Genomic DNA, 24413 nt, shown 5'->3' with positions numbered 1-24413 from the left:
TCTGCCTCCCCCATGAGGTACCTTTCAGACCTCATTTCCTTGCCTCACCCTTCCTGTCACTCAGCTGCAGCTATGCAAGCCTCCGTGTTGGTCCTCAAACACACCAGGCAGGCTCCTGCCGCAGGACTTTGCACTCACTGTTCCTTCCGCCTCAGACACCTTTCCCCGAGATCTCCACAGGGCTGACTCCCTTATCTCCTTTGTGCTTTGTTCACGTCAGGTAAGTGGGCTTCCCTGACCATCCTATTTAAAATTTAATTTCCTTCCCCCTGACTCCCCCTTCTCCTAGCTATTTTTTCTTTATCATAACCTTTATTCTTTTTTTAAGGAAGTTGTTTTTGGGAAGGGGGGGATGCTTGGGAAGATCCCCTTGAGAAGGGAAAGGCTACCCACTCCAGTATTCTGGACTGGAGAATTCCATGGACCCTGGGGTCACAAAGAGTTGGACACGACTGAGCGACTTTCATGCTGGGTGTTAGTTTTGGCACGTGAACTCTTAGTTGTAACATGCAAACTTTGGTTCCCTGGACCAGGGATCAAACCCTAACCCCCAGCCCAGTAAGCACCCACTCCTTGTGAGCGTGGTATGCCCCCTACAGAAAGGAGGAGGACAGACAGACAGGAGAGCAAGAGAGACGGCGTATCTGTAAGAAAAGTCAGTATATTTATGGTTTGCTTTATAAAAGTTACTATAATACAATGGTACATAGTATTGAATTCACAAAAATATGAACAAATATTTACAGCAAGACACACCCACAACGGAAACACTTCTCTTCAAAACAAGTTACATACGATGAGAGTCTATATGCACAAACATCCCTAAAACTTATGGATTCTCTTCTTGGCTGGAGGAAAGAGGGAGGGAGGGACAAGAAAAAGAAAAAGCAGAAACCCCCAACTCTTGAAAAGCAAGTTTGTTCAGTGAAAATGAAGGCATTGAAAGAAAAATGACCTGACACATTTCTGGCTATCGCAAGCCACTTCAGGGGCGGGACAGGGGTTCCTGCGGACAGGGAGGGCCCAGGCCCTTACTTGCCCTTAGGGAAGGCTGGTTGGGCAAGGTGAGGCCAGGGTGAGGGGTGAGGCAGGACCCCGGACCCTGGTTTCCTCACATCCCCCACCTCCACTTCTTTTATGGGAGGAGGGGATAGACTGAAGCCAGCCCCTTGGGGACTGCAGAAGTAACTTAAATCAGCCATCTCTACAAACTACACATTTCCTCATATGAAAAATAAATATTTCCTCAGTTGCACAATGAGGCAGAAAACCGCAAAAGGAAGAGAAGGTTGCCGCTGTACCCAGGTCCCTTTCTGTGTCTTCATGCCACCAATTTCATCGACCTTGAAACCAGTGGGCATAGTCTCAGAGAGGGGTTGGGGTGAAGAAATTTAAAAAAAAAAAAGAAAAACACAACAAAACCACCAACGACAAAAAAAAAAAGAGAGAAAAAAATAACAATTCTTTGTACAGAATTTACATGATAACAAGCTTGACACAAGCTGAGATACCAGAGGCTCCGGGCCTGCATCCGCAGGGTGGTGCGGCCCCACCGGGAGCGCTCCCGTCTTGCTGAGGATGACTCTTGGTCACAGCAGTCACTTTCCATAAATTATTTACACGCCTGCTTTGCTTTCTGGGGTGCGGGGGACTTGTTTTGTGTGTGTGTGTGTGTGTGTGTGTGTGGGTTTTTTTGGAAGTACAAAGAAATAAGCAAAAAAGTCTTCCCACGTGTTTCTACAAGAAACAATGTTCCCGAGAAAAAGTCCTTTATGGCAGCCTATGTACAGAAGTCGGTTCTGAACTTCAAAAACCTATTTTTTTTTTCCCTTCGTTTTGATTTTATACACGCACAAGAAAAAAAAAAAAAATCCATGGAAAGGAACTTGGAAGAGAATGATGTAAAGGGTTAAAAAAAAAAACTATCAGACTTAGTTGTGAGTTTTTAAATCTTTTCCAAGATTTTCCTTTCTCTGGGAGAAATACACCTTCTCACTCCGAAAATAAATATGCTCTTGGCTTCCTGGGGTGAGGGCTTGCTGGCAGGGTGAGTCAGGCTCTATGGGCTGGGGGCGAGCAGGTGAAGCTTATAAGCAAATTAAAAAAAAAATGCCACACGCATTCGGTCAGACACCCGTAGTGGCGGGACTGGGGGACCCGCCTTCCCTGGGAGGTGTATCTCTCCCCCTGGGTGAAGGTGAGAGCCGGAGAGAGTAAATACCCCACTTCCAGCACCCCTTGCCCACACTGGGGCCTCCTGGAGGCTCCCTCGTTGCTGGCATTTGAATGAGAAAGTAAACATTGAACCCAAGATTTTGGGGATGGCAGGTGTGGGGTAGCATGGAGAGCCCCAGAGGGGAAACTCCTGCCTGGGGCCAGCTTGGCTCCACCAGGGTCTGCTGGAGGGCGTGTGTGGCGGGGGGAAGGCACCCCCAGGCTGCTGGGGAAGGAACAGACTGAGGAGGGGATGGGAAAGAGGGGGGTCTTCTTCTCACTGAGTCCGCCAGCAGAGAGGGGGCCTTCCGTAGTGTTCTGAGGTCAGAGCCGCCTGGCTTGACCCCCTCCTCTGCAGCACCTGGCCTGGCGCCCAGGCCTGGAGGGTTCCAGAACGTGGGCCTGGGCCGACGCACAATCAAACGAGGCCTCTGCAGCCCCCGCTGGGGGTCCCCACTCTCTGATTCTGCTTTCACATTTCAACGGTTAAAAATGTCTTTTCTTATGAAGAGGAAGAAAAGAAAAGGAGAAGACAGAACAACATAGCAGCATTCATGGGAAGAGGCTGACGGGGCAGGACAGGATGAGAAAACACAGAGGGAAAGAGGTGGATGAAGGGGAGAAGGTGGGGGAAGACATTTACACCAGAGCTAAACCAAAGTCCCAAAAGGAGCATTTAAAAAAAAAATGAAGGAGACACGGGCTGAGACAGAGAAGCCCTTTCCCACTGAGGGGCCGGAGCTGCGGTGGGACCTGGGGGGTAGTGTTGGGGGCGCCAGGCCCTGGCACGGCCACTGGGTAGAGGGACAGCACCTGAAATGGGGGTGGGGGATGGGACCCGGCCCCAGAGAGCCGGGGTCCACGCTTGGGAGCCGGGGTGGCTGACAACCCCGGGTGCCGGCCTAGTTGAGGGTCCCCCGGCAGTTCTCAGAGCCACAGAGGCAGGGGATCTTGACGTCCTCGATGGGGAACTTGTAGTCATAGGTGATCTCCTCATTGACGTTGATGTGCTGCTTGGAATAGATGACGATCTTTTTCTGTGACTCCACCGTGATCACCTTGGCGTAGCAGTTGGGCTGTGGGTGGGATGGGAGTAGGGGAGGGTGAGCTGACCTACCTGGGCCCCCAACCAGGCCCTCGCGGACTGCATACCCTGAAACTCAACCGAACCCCATGCTCAAGGCCTGACGCCCTGGCCCCACAACCCCAGTGCCCACTGGTCACCTGCTCTCAGCCTCGGCTCCCACATCGGGCAGAGAAAGACCCCTAGCCTCTGAGGTTAAATGAGCATGATGATTGCAATAAAAACGAATTATTTCCTAGGGAAATATTCAATTTTCTTTTATACCGTAGATGACCCCAAATTTATATTTCTAGCCCAGGCCCTACTTCACAGCTCTAGAGAAGGGATCAGCAAACTCCACCCCCCAGCTGCCTGCTCTTGCAAATAAAGTTTTATTGGCACAGTTGCCCTCATTTATTACATACTGCCTGTGGCTGCCTTTGTTACAATGATAGTTTAGCAGCTGTGAGATGGTCTGGGTCATAAAGCCAAAAACGTTTACTCCCTGGCCCTTTACAAAAAGGTTGGCCTGTGCTGCAGAACCCCAGATCCAACTTCCTGCTTGATATCCACTTTGACAGCTCAAGGAGACATCTTTGGCTCAGTGAATTCAAACTGAGGGAGTGGCCATTCCACTCACCCAGTCCCCCAAGCATCCCTCCCCTGCCTCACCTCCCCTCCAGCAGGCTGGATCTGGCCTACCACACTCAGCAGGTTCCATCTATAGGGGCTCTCACTTCTGCCACCATGGGCCTGGACTCCAGTAAGTCCCCGCTGCCTGTCTCTGCTCTGAATAATTCCACTCCTGCCCCAACTGCCAGGGAAGTCTTTCCAAAAGGACAGCAAATCCTGTCACCCCCCAGTCAGTAGCCTGCCTCAGTTTTTAGAGAAAGTTTTCAGCTCTGCCTATAAGGTTGAGTGACCCAGCCACCAGCCACCCTGCCAACCTCCTTTTCTCTGCCCCTTGGAGAGGTGTTCTCTCTCCCTCCCTGCCCCAGGCTTCACTTCAATCACTCCTACACCCAGGTAATTCCCTCTCATCCCTCAGGCTTTCACAGGAGACTCTCAGCAAAGTCCCCACTGGCCCCAGGGAATGACAAGTCACCATGCTGTGAGCTGGCATGTGCTGGGAGCCCACTGTGTCTGCACAGGCCTGTGCTCAGTAACCCTCTTGGTCCTCCCAACAACCTATGAGAAGGGACTGTGATCATCCCAGTTTTATAGCTTGGGAAACTGAAGTAGCAACTTGTAACTATTGCTGGACAAGTAGTAACCTGTCCATGGTCACTCACTAAATAGCAATGCCAAACAAGACTTGACCCACAATCAGCAGTACCTGACCTCCCATCTGAAGCTCCCTGTGCTTGTCTCCATGAGACAACCAACCTTGATATCAACATCCACTCCAACACCCCAGACATGCCATGTCAGCTGTTACTAGCCCTGTGTGTCTCTTTAAGTTAATTTAAGACTCAGTTTCTCAGCCACACTGGCCACATTTCTAGTGCTCAGTACCTCATGTGTACAGGAGCAGACAGCAAAGATGCAGAGTACTTCCTTCACTGTAGAAACTTCTACTGGCCAGCACTAACCGCAGAGGCATAGAAAAAACCCAGCAGGGAGAAGGAACTCTGCAATTATCAACTATATGGACCGTGTCAGGTACACCTCTGGTCTCATTAGGGCCATTTGACAGACGGGAAAACTGAAGGTCAGAGGAGAAGGGCTCCTCAGACAAGGCATCACACTGCGTCCTCCCTCCTGAGCCCCCCGTCCTCGGCCCCATGCTTGGAAAGGAGGCCATGCTGGCTCCTGTGCCAGCGGCTTCCAGGTCCTCGCGGCACGCCCCCGGGGGCGTGGCCCCGAGCCGCACACTCACGTTGCAGCTGTGGTTGATGAAACGCGCGAAGTTGCCGCACTTGGTGGCGTCGATAATGGTGTCGTGGTCCACCCGGAACATGTAGCTGCTACCGATGCCCTCGTCCTCGTAACGTTTCTCCCGCATGTCCGCGATCACCTGGCCAGGAAGAGGCCTCAGTCTGGGTGGGGCGGGGCTAGCCATGGCCTGGCTCCCACACCTGTCCTGCCCGGCAGTGTTTACCTGGCGGATGTTCTGGCCCACATACTCGATAACCATCTCGTCGGCCGCGATGGGCTCCATGGCGAACAGGCCCCAGTCGTGAATGTGACTCTTGCAGAATTTGAGCTTTTTCTTCCGGAACTAGGGGAGGGACGGAGATGCGGGTGAGAGTCATGGCCTTCGGTCCCAGGGCTACCCCGGCTTCCCCAGGTGGGGTCTGGCCTCACCTTGAGCTGGTTGAACTTGAGCAGGTCGCTGTCACAACTGCCAGTGAAGGAGGACAACAGGCGCCGCTGCTCAGATCGCCGCTCGGAGCCTGCCCGTGTGGAGGCGTGCGGCTGCGCGGGAATGCTCATGCCCTGCGAGGGTGGGGCGGCGGGTGACAGATCAGAGAGGAGTGTGGCCGTCTGGGGGACCTGGCCTCACAGACCACGGTACCTGTGTCCCGCTGTCCTTGGCGACCCTACTCTAAGCTCTGTGGCCCCAGCTTCCTTGCTCTGGGCACACCTATGCCTGTCCTGTCCTAATCGCCACCTCTCCTCCACCTGGTTCCTTCCTGTCAGAATCTGAACGTGCTCAAGTTCCTCTAATCTTAAATGTAACAAAACAGCATCCACTTCACTCCTGTCATCTTTTCTCTTCTCAATTACAGATCTGAAGCATCTCTGCTTCTTGGACAGACGATGGTGATCAGGGACTTCCCTGGTGACTCAGTGGTAAAGAGTTCCCCTGCCAATGCAGGGGACACAGTTCAATCACACATGCCATGGAGCAACTAAGGCCTTGTGCCACAGCTGCTGAGCCTGAGCCAAGGACCCGCAACTACTGAGCTCATGTGCCACAACTACTGAAGCCCACACACCCTAGAGCCTGTGCTCTGCAACGAGCCACCACAGCAATAAGCCTGAGCATACAACTAGAGCGCTCACCCTGCTCACAACTACAAAAAAGCCTTCATAGCAACAAAGACCCAGCACAGTCAAACATAATAAATAAATACATGATTTTTTAAAAAGTAAAGCTGTTGAGTACTTACCTACCCTAATAACCCATGGCTTTCATTTGAAATCACAACTCCTCCCAACACCCTTGCATCCCTTCCCTCTCTTGGCTTTCCTGGTCCTGTCCCCATCATTAATACCTGGGAGTTTCATTCCCCTCCAGGTGCTCTCCCTGGGTCAGCTCATCCCTGCTGCGGGCTTTGGTTAACGCTTCCATCCTGATAATGCCTAAATTTAAATCCTCGAACCGGAAGTACCCCTCCCAGGCTCTATACTGTACCCATACATCTAACTGTCTACCTGACCTCACTACCTGGATGTTCCATAAACCCCAGAACTGAAGCTGTCCCAACACAACGGTCTCACTTTCCCTCTCACCTCTGTGATTGGCATCCAGTTACCCAGTGCCCCAGGCCGGACCCAGCAGCGTCATGCCATTCTGCCTCCAGTCAGCCCCCAGTCCCATCCATTAGACTTTCTAATGTTCTAATGATCCTGCTAAGTTTTTCAAAGGCATTCACTTTTCCCCACACAGCCCCCCACACCCAACCTACCCAATTTATTTGCTGAATTAAAACAAAGATGAAGCTAACTTCTGGAGATGCAATTCAACACTGTTCACATCCCTGACAAAGACCCTTCACAATCGCTTCCCTGCCCGCCGCTCACCTCGCCTCACATCTCACACCTGAGCACCCAGGGGGATGGCACCGTGAGCCAGGCCTCTGGTTCCACAACTGCCCTGGCTGCCTGGCACCCTTTCCAGGAGGGCCCCTACCCATTGCCCAGCCTGGGAGGCTCCTGGGTGGGTGGGCACCTGATGGCCCTACCTGGGTGTCCGTGGGGGGCTCGTCGGTGCTAGCACGACTGCTGTTGAGGTATCTGAGCTTGTCCTTCTTGTCGATGGTATAGAAGCCCTCACTGCGGGCACAGCCCGTCATGTGCTCCCGGATGCCGTCGTCCCGTTTCTTCTTCTTAGCTGAAGAGAGGCTGGTGGGTGGGTGTGGGTCAAGGGCCACATGGACATTCTTGGAGAGCCCCATCTTCCCAGACCTGGCCTTACCCTCAGACCCATCTCCAGGACGCTGATGACACCCAGCTCTACCACCCACACTTAGGCCACCTCCCTAAAGCTGCCCACTGCCCAACTCCACTGTGGTTAGAACTCTGTCAGGTACCTAGCTGCATGGTCCTGAGTGTGTTTCTTATCCACCTTCTGCCTCAGTTTCCCCATATGCAAAATGGGATAATTATGACACCCTCGGAATGATTACAGATGCTGAGTAGAGCTCCTGACACAGAATAAATGTTCAGTATATTAGTTTGGTACAGCAGGGATAAAGATAGCACCAACTTCACTGGGTTGTGCTAACAACTGACTATGGGGGCATTGTGATTAATAGCCCAGATTCTGGAGCCAGGTTTACCTGGGTTCAAATCTCCACTCAGTTACTTTATAGCTGCATGACTTTGGGCAGGTAACTTAACCTCTCTGAATTTCAGTTTCTTCCTATGTAAAATGGGAATAATAACAGCCCCCACCTCCCTAGGCTGTTGGAAAAATTAAATTAGCTGATGAGGGGGAGCCAGGAAGAGTGAGCCCTCTGTCAGCCCCTGCTTCTGTTATGTTGTACAATCACGTTGTTACGTTTGGCCCCAAGATCTCTTAATTCTGGTGCACAAGGCAGAGATGACTCCATACAGAGCCTGGTGTGGCACCAACACACAGACACCATCCACAAGTGGTGGTGACATGCGCCCTCGTAGGAGATGCCGCCCAGAGAGGGAGGTGTGGCCCCCGCCCCACCTGGCAGGATATAGGGATGGTAGACCCAGAGCGTGTCGTTGAGCCAGTCCATGCCGTTGTCCTGCTGCAGCAGCCGCTCGTAGGTAACACACAGGAAGCGGATGTCCTCCTCGTCAATGCCACCATTCCAGATGTCATAGAGGATGGTCATCTCCTCAAACTCTGAGCGGGGCCGGAAGAGAGGCTGCGGTGGCGAGAGCTCGGGCGAGGCTGAGACCACCAGGTCCTCATGGCGCTTCTTCGGTGGCCGGCGCCAGGACCCCCGCACCTTGGCCATGAACTCGTCGGAGATCTCGTCACGCCCACGGGGACCCGGAGGTATGGCCTCAGAAGGCCACTGGTTCTCTAGCTCCTTAAAGGGCAGCTTGGTGGGCTCAACAGGTGGTGGAGGTGGGGGTGGAGGGGGCTGGGGGGGCAAGGGTGGTGGGGGGGCTGGGATCCCCGCGTTCCGGAAGTCCAGGGTCACGGTCCGGGGATCATGGGTGCTGGGGAAGACAGGGGTCTGTGGCTGGCCTGGCAGAAGCAGGAGGTCCCTGCCCAGGGCGGCCCCTCCTGGCGGTCGGACCAAAGGCCCATCCAAGGTGAGCACAGCTGGCGGGGATCGCCGGGGCCGGCCCGGCTTCCTCTTGATGGGGGGTGGGCAAGGGGCCAGTGGAGCAGGCAGCAGAGGGGGCAGCTGGGTGGGGGCCCGCGACTGGGCCCGCAGGACAGGTACGGGCAACGCCAGGGGCAGGGGCAAGGGCAAGGGCAAAGGAAGCGGCAAGCCTGTCTCCAGGAGCACCGGGGAGGCCAGGGGGCCAGACCGATCGTCACGCCGGCCAGCTGGGAGGGGGCAGACAGGCAGAAGTAGGGGGCCCCCAGGCTCGGGGAAGGTGGGTGTGAAGCTGAAGTCCCGGCCAGGTGTCCTTGGGAGGCCCCCGCTGCTCAAGCTGGGGGATGGGGATGGGTAGGAGAAGGGGCTACCGGGCAGCTGCGGGGAGCTCAGGGCCAGGCCGCCACTGCCCGCCGTCGGTAAGGGCTCCCCACTCGGCGTGGCCGGCACCGCCTCGGCGCTCTGGGACTTGCCCAGGCTGCCACAGAGGCTCGGAGTACGTGGGGGCTGCTCCTCATGGGGGGGAGGCTCCAGAGGGACGGATGGGAGTGGGGGGTCTGGGGTCTTGGGCTCTGGTGGTGGGCTGGGTGGCCGGGGCGGTCGAGGCGGCGGCAATGGTGGCTGCAGCGGTAAAGAAAGCAGTGCCGGGGCCTCAGGCTCCGCTTCCAGGTTGTCCTCTGCAGAGCAGCAGGCAGAAAGCAGACCTTAGTTATTGACTCAAACGGCCCCTCCTCATGCTACCCTACTGTACCCTGGACACCTCTCTGGGTATGCACTCGCACCCTCTAGATTCCTAGATACACAGCAGGATTTGAGAAATGTTGGTGGGAATCAATCAAAGATGCAGGAGACCCAGCTGGCGCCCTTGACACTGTCTTTAGAATGGTGTTCCGGTGAGCAAGGAACATACCATGGACCAAGAAAATGACCTCTGCTATTGAATAAAATTAAACAAGTCCCTTTTCTACACGACTTGTCAGAGCCTTTAAGGTTTTCTCCTAGCGTTTCTCTCCACTGTCACCTAGTATGTTTTCTAAATTATCAGCTGTCATCTATCAACCTGCCCTGAGCGTAAGCTCCAGGAGGGATGATATTTTTGCCCATTTTGGTCCACTGTTGTTATTATCAGTTCCTAAAACTATAAAGGAGATAAAAATAGAGGCTTTATAAATACGTTTAACAATTTGCAAAAATCTGTGGTTCTAGAGCCAAATAAAAAACTTAAACAAAATACAACGGGTTGCTCTCCTTAAGGACTATTAGAGGTACCAACTAACCACGTGTGGCTATAGTAGTTTCTGCTGCTGCTGCTGCTAGGTCGCTTCAGTCGTGTCCGACTCTGTGTGACCCCATATAGTAGTTTATGTTAACTTAATTAATCAACATTACAAATTCTGTCCCACAGCGGCACTCTCCCCCTTTCTCAAGCTCTTAACAATGCTGTGTCTAGTGGCTATGGGGCTGGACAGGGCAGAGAGAACATGCTGATTGCTGTACAAAGTTCTCTTGGACGGCACTGCCAGAGCCTTTCACATGCTTTGTGCAGCTCCACCAAGATGATGGAGGGGGCAGTGCCCACAGCCCCTTTTAACCCACCCAGCACCCTTCTGGTGATAGGTGCCCAGGGCCCAGAAGCCTTCTCTGCCTGCCTATCACTAAAAGACCATACACATCCACACCTCTTTTGGGAGCATCTCATGGGACTAGCAGTCCAAGGACTAGACCCCAGGGAAATACAGTGAGGAATGGTGACAGCAGCAGACCTGCCTTTGGGGTCTAACAGGTACCCAGCTTCGTAGTGGCAAGTCATCTCGCTCCATCCTCCCATATGACCTTACGGGGGAAGCACCATCCATTGATCCCGTTTTACAGATAAGGAAATTACTTGGTAACTTTAAGTGATGGCACAAAGGAGCCCTGGTTCATTCTGATGGTTAAAGACATCTTGTTTCTATTCCCACCGCCTTCCCATGGGCTGCAAGTATTACCTGGGGTAGGCTCTGGGGATGGCAGGGGCCGGGCCTCCATCTCTCCTGCAGGGGGTTCTGGAGACAGCAACCTGGCCCCTTCCTGGTTCAGGCCTGGTTCCCCGGGGGGCTCCTTGCAGCCAGCCAGCTCCTCGACACTCACAGGCAAGGGGGGCTCTTCCAGCATCGGGGTCCGCTCCTTAGGGGCCTCGTCCTCAGCCTCAATGTCCACCTCCTCTTCTGGGCCCTGTGACTCCGTTGTGGGTGCTCCTGTGACCACTTCATTCTCAAAGTCCTCATCAGGAGCAGTGGGAGCCATGCTCTCGTCTGCAGCTGCCTCCCCTTCCTCCTCCTCCTCTTCCTCATCCTCCCCAGCTGGCAGCTCTTCTTCATCTTCTGAGGATGATGATGAAGAGGACTCGGAGCTTGATGCGAAGTCAGATGACTCAGAACTCTCACTGGAGGACTCAGCTCCAGGCTTGGAGGTGGTGATGCTCACCGTCTCCTCTGCATGGGGGACACGGGCAAGGGCCCTGTTATTATCTGCTGTGCCCCAGCCAGAGGCGTCACCAAAGGGCTCAAAACAGGAGGCACTGGGGTGAACGTGTCCCTCAGGTAGGTGGAGGGGTGTGTGTGGAGGGGTGTGTGTGTGTGTGGAGGGGTGTGTGTGTGTGTGTGTGTGTGTGTGTGTGTTAACTCACCATCATCTGTTTTTTTCCAACAGAGGTGAAATCCACATAACATAAACCTAACCATCTTAGGGTAGATGACACGGTGGTATTTAGCACCTTCACAATGTGGACAACTGACATTTCTATCGTGTCCCAAAGATAGAAATTTCACAAGCTCAAGAAGCAGCCCGTTCCTTTCAGCTATCACCCCTCTATCCCCACCACTTGACCTCAGCAACCACTAGTCTACTCTTTGTCTCTACTGTTGTTCAGTCGCTCAGTCGTGTCTGCTCTTTGCGACCCCATGGACTGGAGCACACCAGGCTTCCCTGTCCTTCACAATCTCCTGGAGTTTGCTCAAACTCATGTCCATGGAGTCTGTTATGCCATCCAACCATCTCATTCTCTATCTCTGTGGACTGACCTATCCTGGACATTTCATTAAAAAGGAATTACACGGCAGGCTGTGTTTGTGTTTTAATGACTTCACACTTCATAGTCAAGAAATCCTACCCCTTCAGTACTGCTGACTGTTGTGCAGGCTCTGCTTTCTGCAGAGGGACCCTGGGCTGGGCCAGAAGCCACACTCACCTCCATCTGAGTCCCCTTCTTCCTTCTCACTCGCCTCTGACAGGGCTGTGTCCTCGTCATCATTCTCAGACTCATCCCGGTCGTCGCTGTCTTCATCATCATCATCCTAGGGGAGACGGATGCTGGACAGGTGAGCCGAAGGGCTCCCTCGCCTGGCCCGGCTCCCCAGGCCTCCCCAAGCCCAAACAATACCTTATCTGACATGGATGAGGTTGAGGAGGAGGAGATCTGGCTCCTGGGGCCCTCCTCCCCCTCCTCCTCCCCCTCCCCTTCCTCTTCCTCCTCCGTGCTTTCTCGCTCCTCCTTATCAGAGGCTGAGGACGAGGGTGAGGTGGTCGAGGAGCCCGAGGACGAGGATGCTGACGAGGAAGACGACACCGACAGCGACTCCTTCTCGTCCTCCTCCCCGCCGCTGTCCAGCTCCAGGGGCCGGGCTGGCCGCCGCCGCACGCCCATGCCCTTGGGGTCCCGCTTGGCGAGCTCACAGGGGGCGTCGGCCATGTCCCGGTCCCGCTCACGCTCAGACTCTGCAGGGAGGGAGGGCGGGCGGTCAGAGCCAGGTGGGGGCGCGTAGGGAAGGAGGAAGTCCCAGCACCCGGCAAGGCCCCACCTTCGTCCTCCTCATCCACGGAGGTGGAGGGGCGCAGCCGCTTCTGGTCACCAGACGAGGCTGTGTCTGGCGGTTCCTTCCTCTTGACCTTGAAGGAGGGCAGTCGAATGGCCCCGCGCAGCCCGATGCCCAGGCCCAGCCCCTCGTAGCTCAGGCCCTCGCCCTTGCCCCAGGACTCCAGCAGGCAAGAGGCGATGCGGTCCTTGGGCTTCGGCCTGTCCTCATCTTTGTGCTCACCCGACTTCACTGGGGTCAGCGAGGCCTGGGGTGCGAGAGAGGAGGGGAAGGTCAGTGTGGTTAGAGTACGGCCACCAACCCTGTCCCTCGAGTAGCCTGCCATCCTTTCCACAGTGACAGTCATGCCCGAACTGGGCACTTCCTTTCCTGGAACCTACCGCATTTCATGTCACTACTCAGGACACCCCCAGCGCCACACTCCGCTTCCCTGACCCTCAACTTCCTCACCTGAGAAGCTGTTACTATGGCTGCCCACACATGGCAGGGGCACTGGAGTTTTGGAGATTGGAATCCAAGAGAAACACACAGTGAGTACACACGTGTCATCGACACACTGGCTTCACAAAATAACACACACTATTCTGTTTGGGGGATCTGGGTGGTGGTGTTTCCACTAAGGTGCCTGGGGACAACAGAGGCTGCCTGGCCAGGTCTCTGCCTCTGGCCTGCCCGCCCCCCACCGAGGGGACATGCTGCCCACTCACCTTAGCCATCCGTTCCTTCTTGTCCCACCACTCATCGAAGGCCCTGAAGGCCACCACCTCCACCATCTTGCGGTTCAGGTCCCGCTTCATGATGGCCTTGAGCTCTTTGAGCACCACCAGCAGGACGCCGTCCACAGTGGCCTTATGCGGGTCCTCCTGGCGGGGCACATAGCCTGGTGGTGGCACTGATGGGTCAAACTTGGGCAGGGGTGGCCAGGGCTGCCCGCGGCCTGGGCCAGTGTTACCAAGGGAGAAGGGGCCCCGGTACGGCGGCAGGTTGACAAACTGCAGTCCGGCGGAGGCGGCTGCAGCTGCGGCAGCCATGAAGGGGGGGTAGGGGCATGTGCCCTGGCCCGTCATCAGACGGCTCAGCATCTGCGTTTGCATCTGGAAGGACATGGGCATGCTGCCCCACTGGCCCCCCAGCACGTGGCTCATGTCCACCTGCATCACAGGAAACAGCCCTGGTGGGAAGGGCGGCAGTGGCGGCAGAATGGGTGGGGGTGGGACACCAGGCGGCGGGGCTGGCAGGGGTGGTGGGGGCACTGTCACAGCTGGATGGGCCGGGGGTGGCGGGGGCGGTGGTGGTGGCAGAGGTGGGGGCATGGGGAAGCCGGGCTGGGGTGGGGGTGGGGGTGGGGGCGGGGGCAGTGGTGGGAAGCCAGGGGGCGGGGGCAGTGGCAAGGTTGGGGCCAGCACAGAGGGAGCTGCCACGGCCCCGGCCCCTGGGGTCACCACCATGGGCTTGGGGCAGTCAGCGCTGGTGATGGGGGCCGAGGGCATCTCGTCGTCTGAGATCTCCATGTCCTCCCCTGAGGACTGCTGCCCCTGCAGGGAGAGCAAGCGGAGAGAAGTGAGGGGGAGCCTGGGAAGCCAGGCTCCCAGATTCCCCTTCCCAACACCAGAAGGTCAGAGAAGCAGCCTTCTGCAAGACTAGTGAGCAACATGGCTTCCGCAGTCCTGATCCTCATCCCTTCCCATCCCAGCTGTGTGGCCTTGAGCAAGTCATTTAACCTCTTTAAGCCTCAGTCTTCCCATCTGTATCTTGGGCATCATAGTACTTGCCTCATGGGGTTATCATGCAGCTTCATGCATTCGTTCATTCAACAAACATTTGCTCAGCACCTGCTGTATACCAGGTATTGTCCCAGGTGCTGAGGACACGGTGATGAACAAGACAGACAAACTTGCTCTCTTGGAGCTGAACTTCTAGAGGGATAAGGCAAAGGCTGACTAGGATGAATGTGAAATATATAGTCCTTTGCAAAGAAAACGAAAGCAGAGAAGGGGGCAGTGAGACATGAAGAAGGAAAAAGATTCTGTTTCAATTTGAAAGATTGTTTCAACTTGTATTCAGAGAAGATAATACTAATAGTTAATAACATTTCTATAGCCCTTCCCTGCTGGAGGAGGAAATGGCAACCTGCTCCAATATTCTTGCTGGGAGAATCCCATGGACAGAGGAGTATGGTGGGCTACAGTCTATGGGGCTGTAAAAAGTCAAACATGACTGAAACAACTTATCACAGCACGTAGCCTGTCCTATTGGCAGGCACCTTTCTAAGCATTTTATGTATGTTCATTCAGCTAACCTTCAGAAAACCTGCAACGTAGGTGTTTATCACATTTTACTGATGAGAAAATTGAACACTGAGAGCTTAACTTGCCCAAGGCTACATGGCCACTGAGAAGGAGCCTGGATTCCAACCAGGAAGTGGCTCACCAGCCTTTATTCCCAGTTGGCCTGCAGTCTTCACTGTGGCAGAGAGGGCCTGGCAGAGGTGACAGAAGCAAGGGAAGGAGAAGCTTTAGCAGGAGTCAGGGTGCATGAAAAGGAGATAAGTCTGTATGTTTTCCTTAATTATTCCGTTCACATAGTTTTTGTACAGGCTGTGGTTGGGTTGAGTGTTGTGAGCACAATGTCTCATGTTTCTTATCTGTACCATCATCTCATGAGGAAGGGCTCTATTCCAATCTTTTGACAGGTGAGAAAACACCCTCAGAGAGACACACGTAAATCACTGGCCCAAGAGGCGCTGGTCAGAAACAGCTGAGATTGGAGCCCAGGGTGCCTGCTGAGTGAGGGGTCGGGGCTGCCGTGGGAATCCAGGACAGCGGTACCAGGTCAATGGGGGAGCCAAGTGTGACTTGGCTGTGAAATAGCGAGGTCCTCTTTACATTCACACTTGGGGCTTTGGGGAGCTGGGTGCACAGGCCTGGAACTGGAGCAGGCCATGGTGTCCACAGGGTAGAGGTGGAGCAAGAAGGCAGAACAGGGGCTGGGAGAGGAGGAATGGACTGCCCCCAGGCTCCTGTGTCAGGACCAGAGGCGAAAAGGTAGCTCAGGTGCCATCTGGGGAGACAGAGCCTTTGTAGGTTGCCAGAGACAGGGAGTGCATTTGAAGGTTAAGGAGGTGGGGGGTCTACGCAGGCTAGAAGGTCAAAGGTCAGACCTACAGGCGAGGGAGGGAGAAAAGGGATATGGAGGGACTGGGAAAAAAGGAAAACGAAATCTCCGGCAGCAGAAGGACGCTCGGGCTGTTACTCTGTCCCCTCTACAGACACACACACTCTCGCTGCCTCTCAGGGTCCCACATTCGTGCTGAGAGGGAGGCACTGGCAGGCTTGCAGCCTGATACTCAGGGACAGCGCCAGATCAGTCCTGGACAGCGCCCTGCGAGACAGGCGCAGCACGCAGAGGGTTAACCCCAGCCCCACTGCCAGCCAATCACAAGGAGACCGGGGTCCACGCTCCAGCTCGAGGCCCTGCCCCTCCCTCCGCCCCTCCCACGTCCGGGGGGCGAGAACCTGTGGGAACTAGCCGCTGAGCCTTGGGCATCAGTTTGAGCTGTTCCTGGAGTTTCTCGTGCAGCACCTCACTTAAGCCGAGACGGCGTGAGGCGGATACTCTGACTATCCCACCATTTCACAGATGATGAAACTGAGACTCAGAGAGGGAAAGTGACTTCCCTAAGGTCACATAACCAGTAAGTGACAGAGGTGGGACTCGAGGCTCAAGGCTTAAGGCCTGGAACCAGAACTTCTAACCACCAGCTTCTGTGAAGATAGGGAGTGCCCCCTCGCGCTGCTCTCCCGCCTGGTCAGCCTAGGCTGGGATTCCCTTAGGTTTGGTCCGGCGGGGCCCGGGAGCCATTCTCCCGACTGCCGGCAGGGGGCTCCCGAGGGCCACCTTGGAGGTTGTCCGTACTCCCGGGGCTTCCCGGACCACAGCTTTCTGGGCCTCAGTCTCTCCTTTCCTCCAGTGACCCGGCGGGAGAGCCCGTTCTCTCCAGCTACTCTAGGCTTCCTAGCCCTGAATCAGCAAGTGAGCATGGTAAACAAACATCCCCTAACCTCGGGAAGAAAGGAGGATGGCAGAGCCAGTAGCGCCCCCACCTCTGAACACCTGTCAACTCTCCCTGCCTGAACTCCTTAGCGCCAGAAACCACTTGCCAGATCAGCCTAGAGGCCCCCAGGGGCCCTGGCCACCTGCAGTCCCCTCCCAGGCAAGCCAAGGTCCTCTCTGTTCCTCCCTGAGGCAGCCAAATCGGCCTAATCAAAGGACCTGGGAAGGAGGGAGGGCCCCTCCTCCCGCCACCCACAGGGGCACAGAGCTCCCTCTAAGCTCCTGGCTGCTCATGCCTTTCAGGATCACAAGTTCCAAAGCAGGTCTCCAGGAGGGCCAGGGCAGGTGCCTGGACCAGGAGAGGGTAGGAACAGAGCCAAGGAAGATGACTTAATCCTCCCCACAAGAGAATGTGGCAGGCAGCATCCCTCATGCTAACCCTGAGGATGGAGCTTGGGCAGAGAGACCCCAAATGAAGCTCTGTGGGTAGGCAGAGGGTGGGTGGGTGGGGGGTCAGCTTTGCCTGCTTCTGGCTGTGGCCCTCCTGCTGAAACTCTTGGAGTCAGAGGAGAGGGAGAAGGTAAATTTCAATGCCCTCCTTGCCCCACATGGTTTCCAGTCTCTTCAGAGGGCACCAGGTACTAGGAGACAGAGCTCCAGAGTTCCCACCTGACCCAGCTCAGCAGAACACTCTGGTTACTCCCTTTCCCCGTAACTGTCTGAGTGTCAGGACTAGTCTTGACCAGGCCCTTAGCTACCCAACAGAGGAAGGGACCCAAAACCATCACTTGTCCACACTCTCTGGGATCTCAGACTTCAACCAAAGAAGCTCAATTCAGACTTTATCCCCCAGAAAAGTCTCAACTTCCCATAACCTAACATGGAGAGCAACAGATCTAGGTCAAGTTTCCCTTTTCGCCAAAGCTGCTAGGGAGCTCAGAGGCAAACCAACTGCTCAGTCACGGCCCCTGATGCTTTCTGCACGTTCTTTTTATTTTTGACCTGTTATTTTGGCTCTCCTGGCCCTGTTGCTTGTGTGTTGTAGTTATCCTCAGGGAGGAAAGAGGGTGTCACAAGACAGACAAAACCAAGCCCAGACAGACAGACAAACATTATGTGGTACCTCATCCATCTTCTCTGAGGTTGGGGTCCTGTCTCCAGCCAGGTCCAAGGCCGCCTCACTTGTCTGACCCAGAAGACCAGTAGGGTCTGGGGGACCCGGCTCGGGTGGGGGCCGAGGCCCCAGGCCCAGATCAAGCTCACCATCCTCATCTGAGTCAGGCAGTGGCGTGGGGCTGATATCTTCCAGGCCAGTGCTGGAGGGGCGCGAAGAGGGTGGTGTAGGGCCTCGAAAGCCTGGCTGAGAGTTAGCGCCAAAGGGGGCCAGTGGGGAGAGCTGGGAGGAGGAGGAGGAGATGGGGCTGCCCTCCATCTGCAGCTCTGTGTCTGAGTCCTGCTCCCGAAGGAAGGGCAGCTTGGTGCGCTGCTCCTTCAGCAGCATCTCGATCCGAGAGTCCAAGCTGTCATGGGGCTTCTCTGGCCCTGCGGGCGAGGACTCCAGCGTAGGCGTGCCGGGACTGTCACAAGGCTCAGGACTCCAGCCGAAGGTTGGCCGACCACCCAGCTCTATGCTGTTAGCCTCAGGGGGCGGGGGTCCCGGCGGTGTGCCAGGCTTCTCCTTTGTCAGGGGCTCGGCGGGTGGCAGGGGTGGGGGCGCAGGTGCTCTTCGGAACTCGCCACTGTCACGGGCCCCAAAGGGGGCTGTGGTGGTGGGCTCCTCAGGGGGCGGGGGAAAAGGGGGCACAGGAGTCTGATACGGAGAGAAAGCTGACTTGAAGGCGACTCCGGGCGCAGGGGTTGCTTGGGTGGGCGGAGGAGTGTGGGCAAACGTGGCAGAATCCTGTGGTTGGGCCTTGAATGGGGGCCCACTGCTGCCCCCACTGCCGCCAACTGCCCCGAATGGGAGGTCCACCGCACCCCGGAAGGCAGCTGTGGCCCCTGCCACTGCAGTGACAGCAGACGAGTTGTGGACATAATGGTGCTCGTGGCGGCGGTTGTAGGCATCTGTGAACTTGCTCTCGTGGCGCCGAGCCTTGAAGGTCGTTGTGGGATCCTGGCTGAAGAGGTAGGAGGGCGTGGGCTGGCGGCTGGAATAGCTCGAGTCCTGCGAGAAGGGGGTGCCCAGGCGTGGCGTGAGCGGCGTGCCCTGGCCGTATGAGTTGGGTGTGTCCAAGCGGCAGCTGGAATAAGCTGTGTCCTGGGAGAAGGGTGTCCCACCACTATTGGGGGTGACAGAGGACGAGCTGGAGCCACAGCCTGCAGACAGGCCACCATCTTTGAGGCGCTTCAGGGCATCTGACAGCTGGAAAGAGAGAAAGAGGGAGAAAGGTCTGAGATCGCTGGGGGGGAAATCATGCACTAGAATGGGACTGTTTTCCCCTCTCACTCCATCTTCCGGGGAGCTCGGAGCCAAACTGGTCACTCAGCATGGTGAACGGAGAGGGGAGGGGAGATTAAAGAAGAATAGCTGGATGGGCCTCACCTTCTCTAATCTTGGGGTAGCCAATTATCCTCAGAGAACCTTGAGGGTTTTTCCTAATCCCTGAAGCAGGGTAAAGATAAGACCCTGATGTCTTGGTTTACACTGGGATTTCCTTCCTGCCTCAGGCCGTCAGAAATCAAAGACCTTCCAGGCAGAGGTAGCCGAGGCCAACGATGGAAGTGAGGGGTGGCTACCTTGTTCCCCCAGCCTCTTGATATTTTAGGCTTTAAATAGTGTAACATGGTAAAGTGCCTGATAGACATCCCAGCGGATCAGCAAGTAAGCAAAGACTCTTCACTTGGTAAAAGCTACTCCTGAGAGTGGTCCACTTGCGAGAGGGTGGTCCAGGTGGGTGTTCTGGGGGGCAGTGGTTGGGGAAGGAGGGAAGAGTCATTCTTGCTCTGGAAGGAGAGCCCTGAACCAGGCTTTCGTTGGCGGGGGTGGGGGCGTGGAACGGAGGGGTCCATGGGACACCAGACAACAGGATCCTGAACACAGCAGTGTTTCAGGATCAGCGTGGAAAGCACGTGGGCTCTGATCAGTGGTAATCCCAGCGTGTGCAGGGAAAGGGTGAGGGGCCAAGCCAGAGGGTGCTTCAGCAGACAGGGCTTTCAGGACCCTCCCCTGCACCCCACTGAAAGCTGTGGTGGGCACAGCCAGGCTTCTTTCCCTCCTGGGTCCTGGTGTCCCATGCTGGAGCTGGTGAAGTGGGGTGGGGGGTGCACACTGGGAAACTGGTGATGGGGTGGGGTCACACACCCACCTGCAGGGTCTCATTCACGATTGGAGAGACAGCGTCCAGCTCACCCACTGGCAGGGTTTGGGGTGTGTATCGGCCCGTGACCAACAGTTCGTAGAACCGCATGCGGGTTTCCCCTGTAGAAAAGGCAAGGGAGGGAAGCCTCAGTGAGGCTCCAGGATGGGGCAGCCCCCACAGGTGGGCATCCTTGTGGGTCCCCTTGTACCTGGGACCCCACACCTTGGGAAGCTGAGTGACCCTGACCAAGTTCCCACTTCTCTCTTTGTACCTCATTCGGGAGGTACAATCTGTTCAATGAAGCGGCTAAACTGTATGATTCTCTCATCCTGAGATTCAAGAATTTAATGTCTCATGACACCGGGACTCCCCCAAATATAGACATGCCACCCCCACCACAAAGCCCCTTCCTGTCACCTGTGCCATGCCAGCCATTACCACAGTCAGGTAATCCCCGTTCTTCTGCCTTCCCATCTACCAGCCAGAGCCCAGTAGCAAGTGAAAAGGAGACCCAGTGACACAGAAGTGACAGTTTGTTGTGAACCCTCTTGGGTGACTGACAGAGTTTGTAAAAGCACTCTAGGACTGACAGCCTCCTCCCAGTCCCCAGTCCCCCTGTTGGATAACCCTCCACCCTAGCTCCTCCCCATTCCCAGCCCCCCACCAGCAGAGAAAGGCCTCTGACAGACCAGGGGGCCAGATTATCGATATTTATAGAGCCCTCTGAGGCAGCTGCTTACATATGCAAAGGAGACACATTCCTTGAGCTACTCTTTACCGGTCTCTTTCTTGAAATACAAACTTAGTGGCAGTCTCTAAGGGCCTTTTTTTTTTTTTTTTTTACAACTTTGGTGAGGGCTGACTGTTCCTTAAGATAAGCCTGCCACCACCCAAGGGGTCTCCCTTGACAGAGACAAAAGGAGGGGAGGTGAAGGGGGCTGTGGCCTGTGCCCTGAGGAGGCTCAGGCCTGGGACAGGTTTGGCAAAAGTTTATAGGGTAACTGTGCCCAACCAGGAGCAGCGTCCCTCCACACCCCCCAGCAAAGACTAAGAAACTCAGTTGACATGTATTAAAGGCAAAAAAGAAGATTTAGATTTTCAGGTCTTAGGTTTGGTATACCCCAGTTGCCCCTAAACCCCATGCTCACAGAACCCCTGGAAGTTACCCACCTAAACCCTCCCAGGCAGGGTCCCCCGGGAACCCCCCCCACAGCGGGGGAAGGTGGGAAAGACCCCAACAATGTCTGCCCAGTCACCTCTGGTTGGACCTTAGAGCACCTGACACTTTCTTCTATATTCTATAGGAACTCTAAGCGGCCACAGACAAACTTTAGGGGATGCCCTGGAGGTCCGGAAGCCCCCCAGTCAGCACGGAGGAGAAGCCTCCCAGGACCCTGAGGGTGGGAGGTATGGCTTCCAGAGCCCAGCTCTCCCAGCAGCCGCTCAGAGGCTCAGAGCGAGCGCAGAGTGGGATTCTGCTGCCTGGGAGGTGATGCTGTCTCTTTAAGAGAGAGGAGGGAAGACACAGTGTCAACCCTTGAACACCCAGAGCAGCCCGCCCAGCTCTATCGGGAACATTATCAATGAAACCACACTCCGGGCCCAGATTGGTTCCCACTTCCAGGGGGAGGGGGCGGCAAGAGGGGGAGGGGCACTCCCTAACCCCTTAGGAGGACTTTTTTAGTGGAGAGACCTACTCTTCGCACATTTAAAAGCGGCTTTTTGGCTCTTCCCTCAGCGGCCCCCCCCCACCCTAATAAACAAACCCTGTCTCCTCTCCTAACACAGACAGCAACACTGGGGACTGCCTAAACCCAGGCCACCAGGGCTCCGAGAGGGGCCCACGGGGGTGTCAGCAGTGGGGAAGCCTCCAGGTGGTCCCTAGGGGTGCAGTGGCCAAGGACCGGCACATTTGGTAAATTACAGTTCCGTCTCCTAGCAACAGACAACACATTTAGCTCCACGTGACTCTACCCTCAAGAGGGGGGCAAAAGAAAAATAAGGTTGTAGGGAGGTACCCAAGGAAAACTGAGGGGCTCCCCAACACTGCAAGACGGGCCCTGGGAGAGAAGGGGGTCACACTGACAAGTCTTGGGGCTCCTCGGCGGTGGCTGTCCTGAGCGGGCCTCCACTCACCTTTGGTGTCCAGCTCCACGTGGATGATATTACCCATGACCGAAGTGCTATGCAAGTGCTGAACGGCCTCCTTGGCTCCCCTGACCGTGGCAAAGACCACTTTGGCAATGCCCAAGTGCTTCTTGGTCTTGGGGTTGTACAAAATCTCCACCTCCTCCACCTCCCCATACTTCTTGCACATGTCCCTTAGGAAGTTTTCACGGATGTTATCATTCAGCTTGGCAAATGTCACCTGCTTCGGAGGCACCGGGCCCACATAGAACTCATCGATCTGGCAGGGGACGAGGGGGAAGGGAGTTTGGAGAACATTGAAACCGAAGGGAAAGCAGAACATTTGCCACTCGCCCGCTCTTTGAAAACAATGAAGGGTAAAAATTAAAAAAAAAAAAAAAAATTGGGGGGGAGGGGGAAAGCACGCGGGCGGGCCCGGGAAGCGGAGGATTAAATCGTTTGGAACGTGGAAGTTCTCTGGGTTCGAAAGGAAAGGGGAAAAAGAAACAGTTTCTCTTTCCCCACCCCCCGCCCCCAACTCTGACCTCTTCTTCCTGCTGCCAGGGCAGGGACGACCCCTCGGGCTAGGAAGCTGTCCCCCTAAAACCACAAAGCCGGGAAGGGGGGCGGGTCCCAGGGCCGAGTTCCTGGGCTGGCAGGAGCCAGGTGGGTACTCGGAGCCCCCAGCTGGGCGGGCAGGACACTGTATCAGCTCCTTGATTACAGTTTCACCGAGTGTTATTCTGTTTACTGTAGCCGAGAGGGGACACCCCCTCTCTGTGCAACCTCCCCCTCCCCGCCAAAACTTCCCCAGCCCCCGGACGGCGGGAACTCAGAATCCGGCTGGGCTAGGTCAGGACTGGCGTTATTTTCGAACTCGGGGAGGGGGGGGGGAGGGGCGCGGGATACGGGGGAGGGGGTCCTACCTTGAATTTGGGGACCGACAGCTCCAGCTCCTTGTTTTTTGTCCAGATGCCGACCACCCGGGGATCTTCGACAATTTCCACCGGGCGGTTGCTGGACATCTGTGGATAGGAAAGAGAGGCGGAGTGGGTGGGCTGGTCCCACTCCCCAGGGTCAGGGACAGGAACCCCCCCCTTCTCCAGGCACTTGTCAAACTCCAGGACTAGGGACCTGGCTGACAGTTGGCCGGGTGGTCAGGAAGGGGGGGTCCCCGGGCCGCTCGGACCACTCAGCCCCCAATCTCTTCGGCACGGCTCGGGGGGGGGGGAGCCGACAGGGAGGCGCGCCGGCTACTCACCGCAAGGCTGAAATGCTGCCCATCGTAGCGGTACAGTTTATGATGCCCCTTTTTCAAAGCCGGGTCAATCATCAACTTGTAACTTCTCCAATGGTGGTTCCTCCTCTCGCCCGAAGGGCCGGGCTGCGGCGGGGGCTGCTGGTGGTGGTGGTGGGGGGGGTGACTGTTCTCCATGCCGTTAACCCAACCTGAAAACGAGCAAGTTGTTGTCGTCTCCGCCGCGGCGGCGGCGGCGGCCGCTTCTACACACACGCTAAAGAATCAAATCGTCCAGCCCCCCACCCCCTCCCACCTTACCAGCGCGCCCCAAAAGGAGCTGGCTCCCCCCCAAAATAAGAATGGAGCGAGAGAATAACCCTTCCGGAGAATTAGGCGCCCGCCCGCTCGGCCACCGTCTCGGAGCGGCTGCGAGGGGCTCCCGGGGGCCCCTGGTGCGGACTGGCGGGGCCCGGGGCACCCGGAGGACGCGGGCTCCGGCCCATGGTGCCCGCCCGGCCGCCCGGCCGCCCGGCGTGGCGCTAGCTCGCTCGCTCGCTCGGCCCGGCTCGGGCGCGGGGCTCCCGGCAGGCCTGGCGCCGCCCGCCCGCTCGCTCGGTCGGCCGGAGCGGGGGCCGGGGCTGGGGGCTCGGGACGCCCGGCTGCCGGCCGCGGCCTCTCCCTCCCCGAGCCGCGCTTACATCCCCGCCGGGCGCCGGCCTCCCTGCGCCGCCAGCCAGTACATGGTGTCCCCCGCGGGAGCCGAGGCCGGAGCGGCCGGACGGGGGGCCAGGAGGGGGGAGCGCCGCCGCCGCCGCGGCTGCCGGGCCCGGAGCTGCTGCCGCCGCCGCCGCTGCTGCTGCTGCTGCTGCTGCTGCCCGGGAGGCGGCTGGCGGCGGAGGCTCGGCTCCCAGTAGCCGCACATCCCACAATACACCGCTAAGGAGCCCGACCCGAGCGCTCACCCTCCTCCTCTTCCTCCTCCTCCTCCTCTTCCTCCTCCCCTCTCCTTCCTCGCCGCTTCCCCAGGCACTCTCCCGGCGGCGGCAGCTGCGCCGCCAAAGCCCCGGGCCCCAGCGGCCCCCC

At 56.5% G+C, this 24413-nt stretch overlaps 1 protein-coding gene across 3 annotated transcripts; it reads right to left on the bottom strand.

The window, feature by feature from the left end:
• Positions 1-641: 641 nt before the first annotated feature.
• SETD1B (SET domain containing 1B, histone lysine methyltransferase) lies at positions 642-24268 on the bottom strand. 3 transcript variants are annotated; one of them, XM_070386215.1, is made up of 17 exons: positions 24029-24268; positions 23352-23539; positions 23017-23115; positions 22100-22370; positions 19970-20082; positions 17788-19026; positions 13319-14146; positions 12597-12858; positions 12179-12513; positions 11987-12092; positions 10746-11231; positions 8178-9434; positions 7189-7355; positions 5585-5716; positions 5379-5498; positions 5157-5294; positions 642-3290 (listed from the first exon to the last, which is right to left on the bottom strand). In XM_070386215.1, the coding sequence occupies exons 2-17, from the start codon at positions 23523-23525 to the stop codon at positions 3117-3119; spliced, it is 5901 nt and encodes a 1966-aa protein (XP_070242316.1). In that variant the 5' UTR covers positions 23526-23539; positions 24029-24268; the 3' UTR covers positions 642-3116. The 3 variants fall into 3 exon arrangements, with proteins under 3 accessions (XP_070242316.1, XP_070242317.1, XP_070242318.1); XM_070386216.1 differs by lacking the exon at positions 24029-24268 and adding an exon at positions 23649-24011; XM_070386217.1 differs by lacking the exon at positions 24029-24268 and adding an exon at positions 23708-24011.
• Between the last annotated feature and the right edge of the window lie 145 nt (positions 24269-24413).

This window comes from Bos mutus, chromosome 17 (genome assembly GCF_027580195.1).
Source record: "Bos mutus isolate GX-2022 chromosome 17, NWIPB_WYAK_1.1, whole genome shotgun sequence".
NCBI lineage: Eukaryota > Metazoa > Chordata > Mammalia > Artiodactyla > Bovidae > Bos > Bos mutus.
The sequence above is the reverse complement of the archived record's forward strand: the minus strand, read 5'-3'. Positions and strand labels throughout refer to the sequence as shown.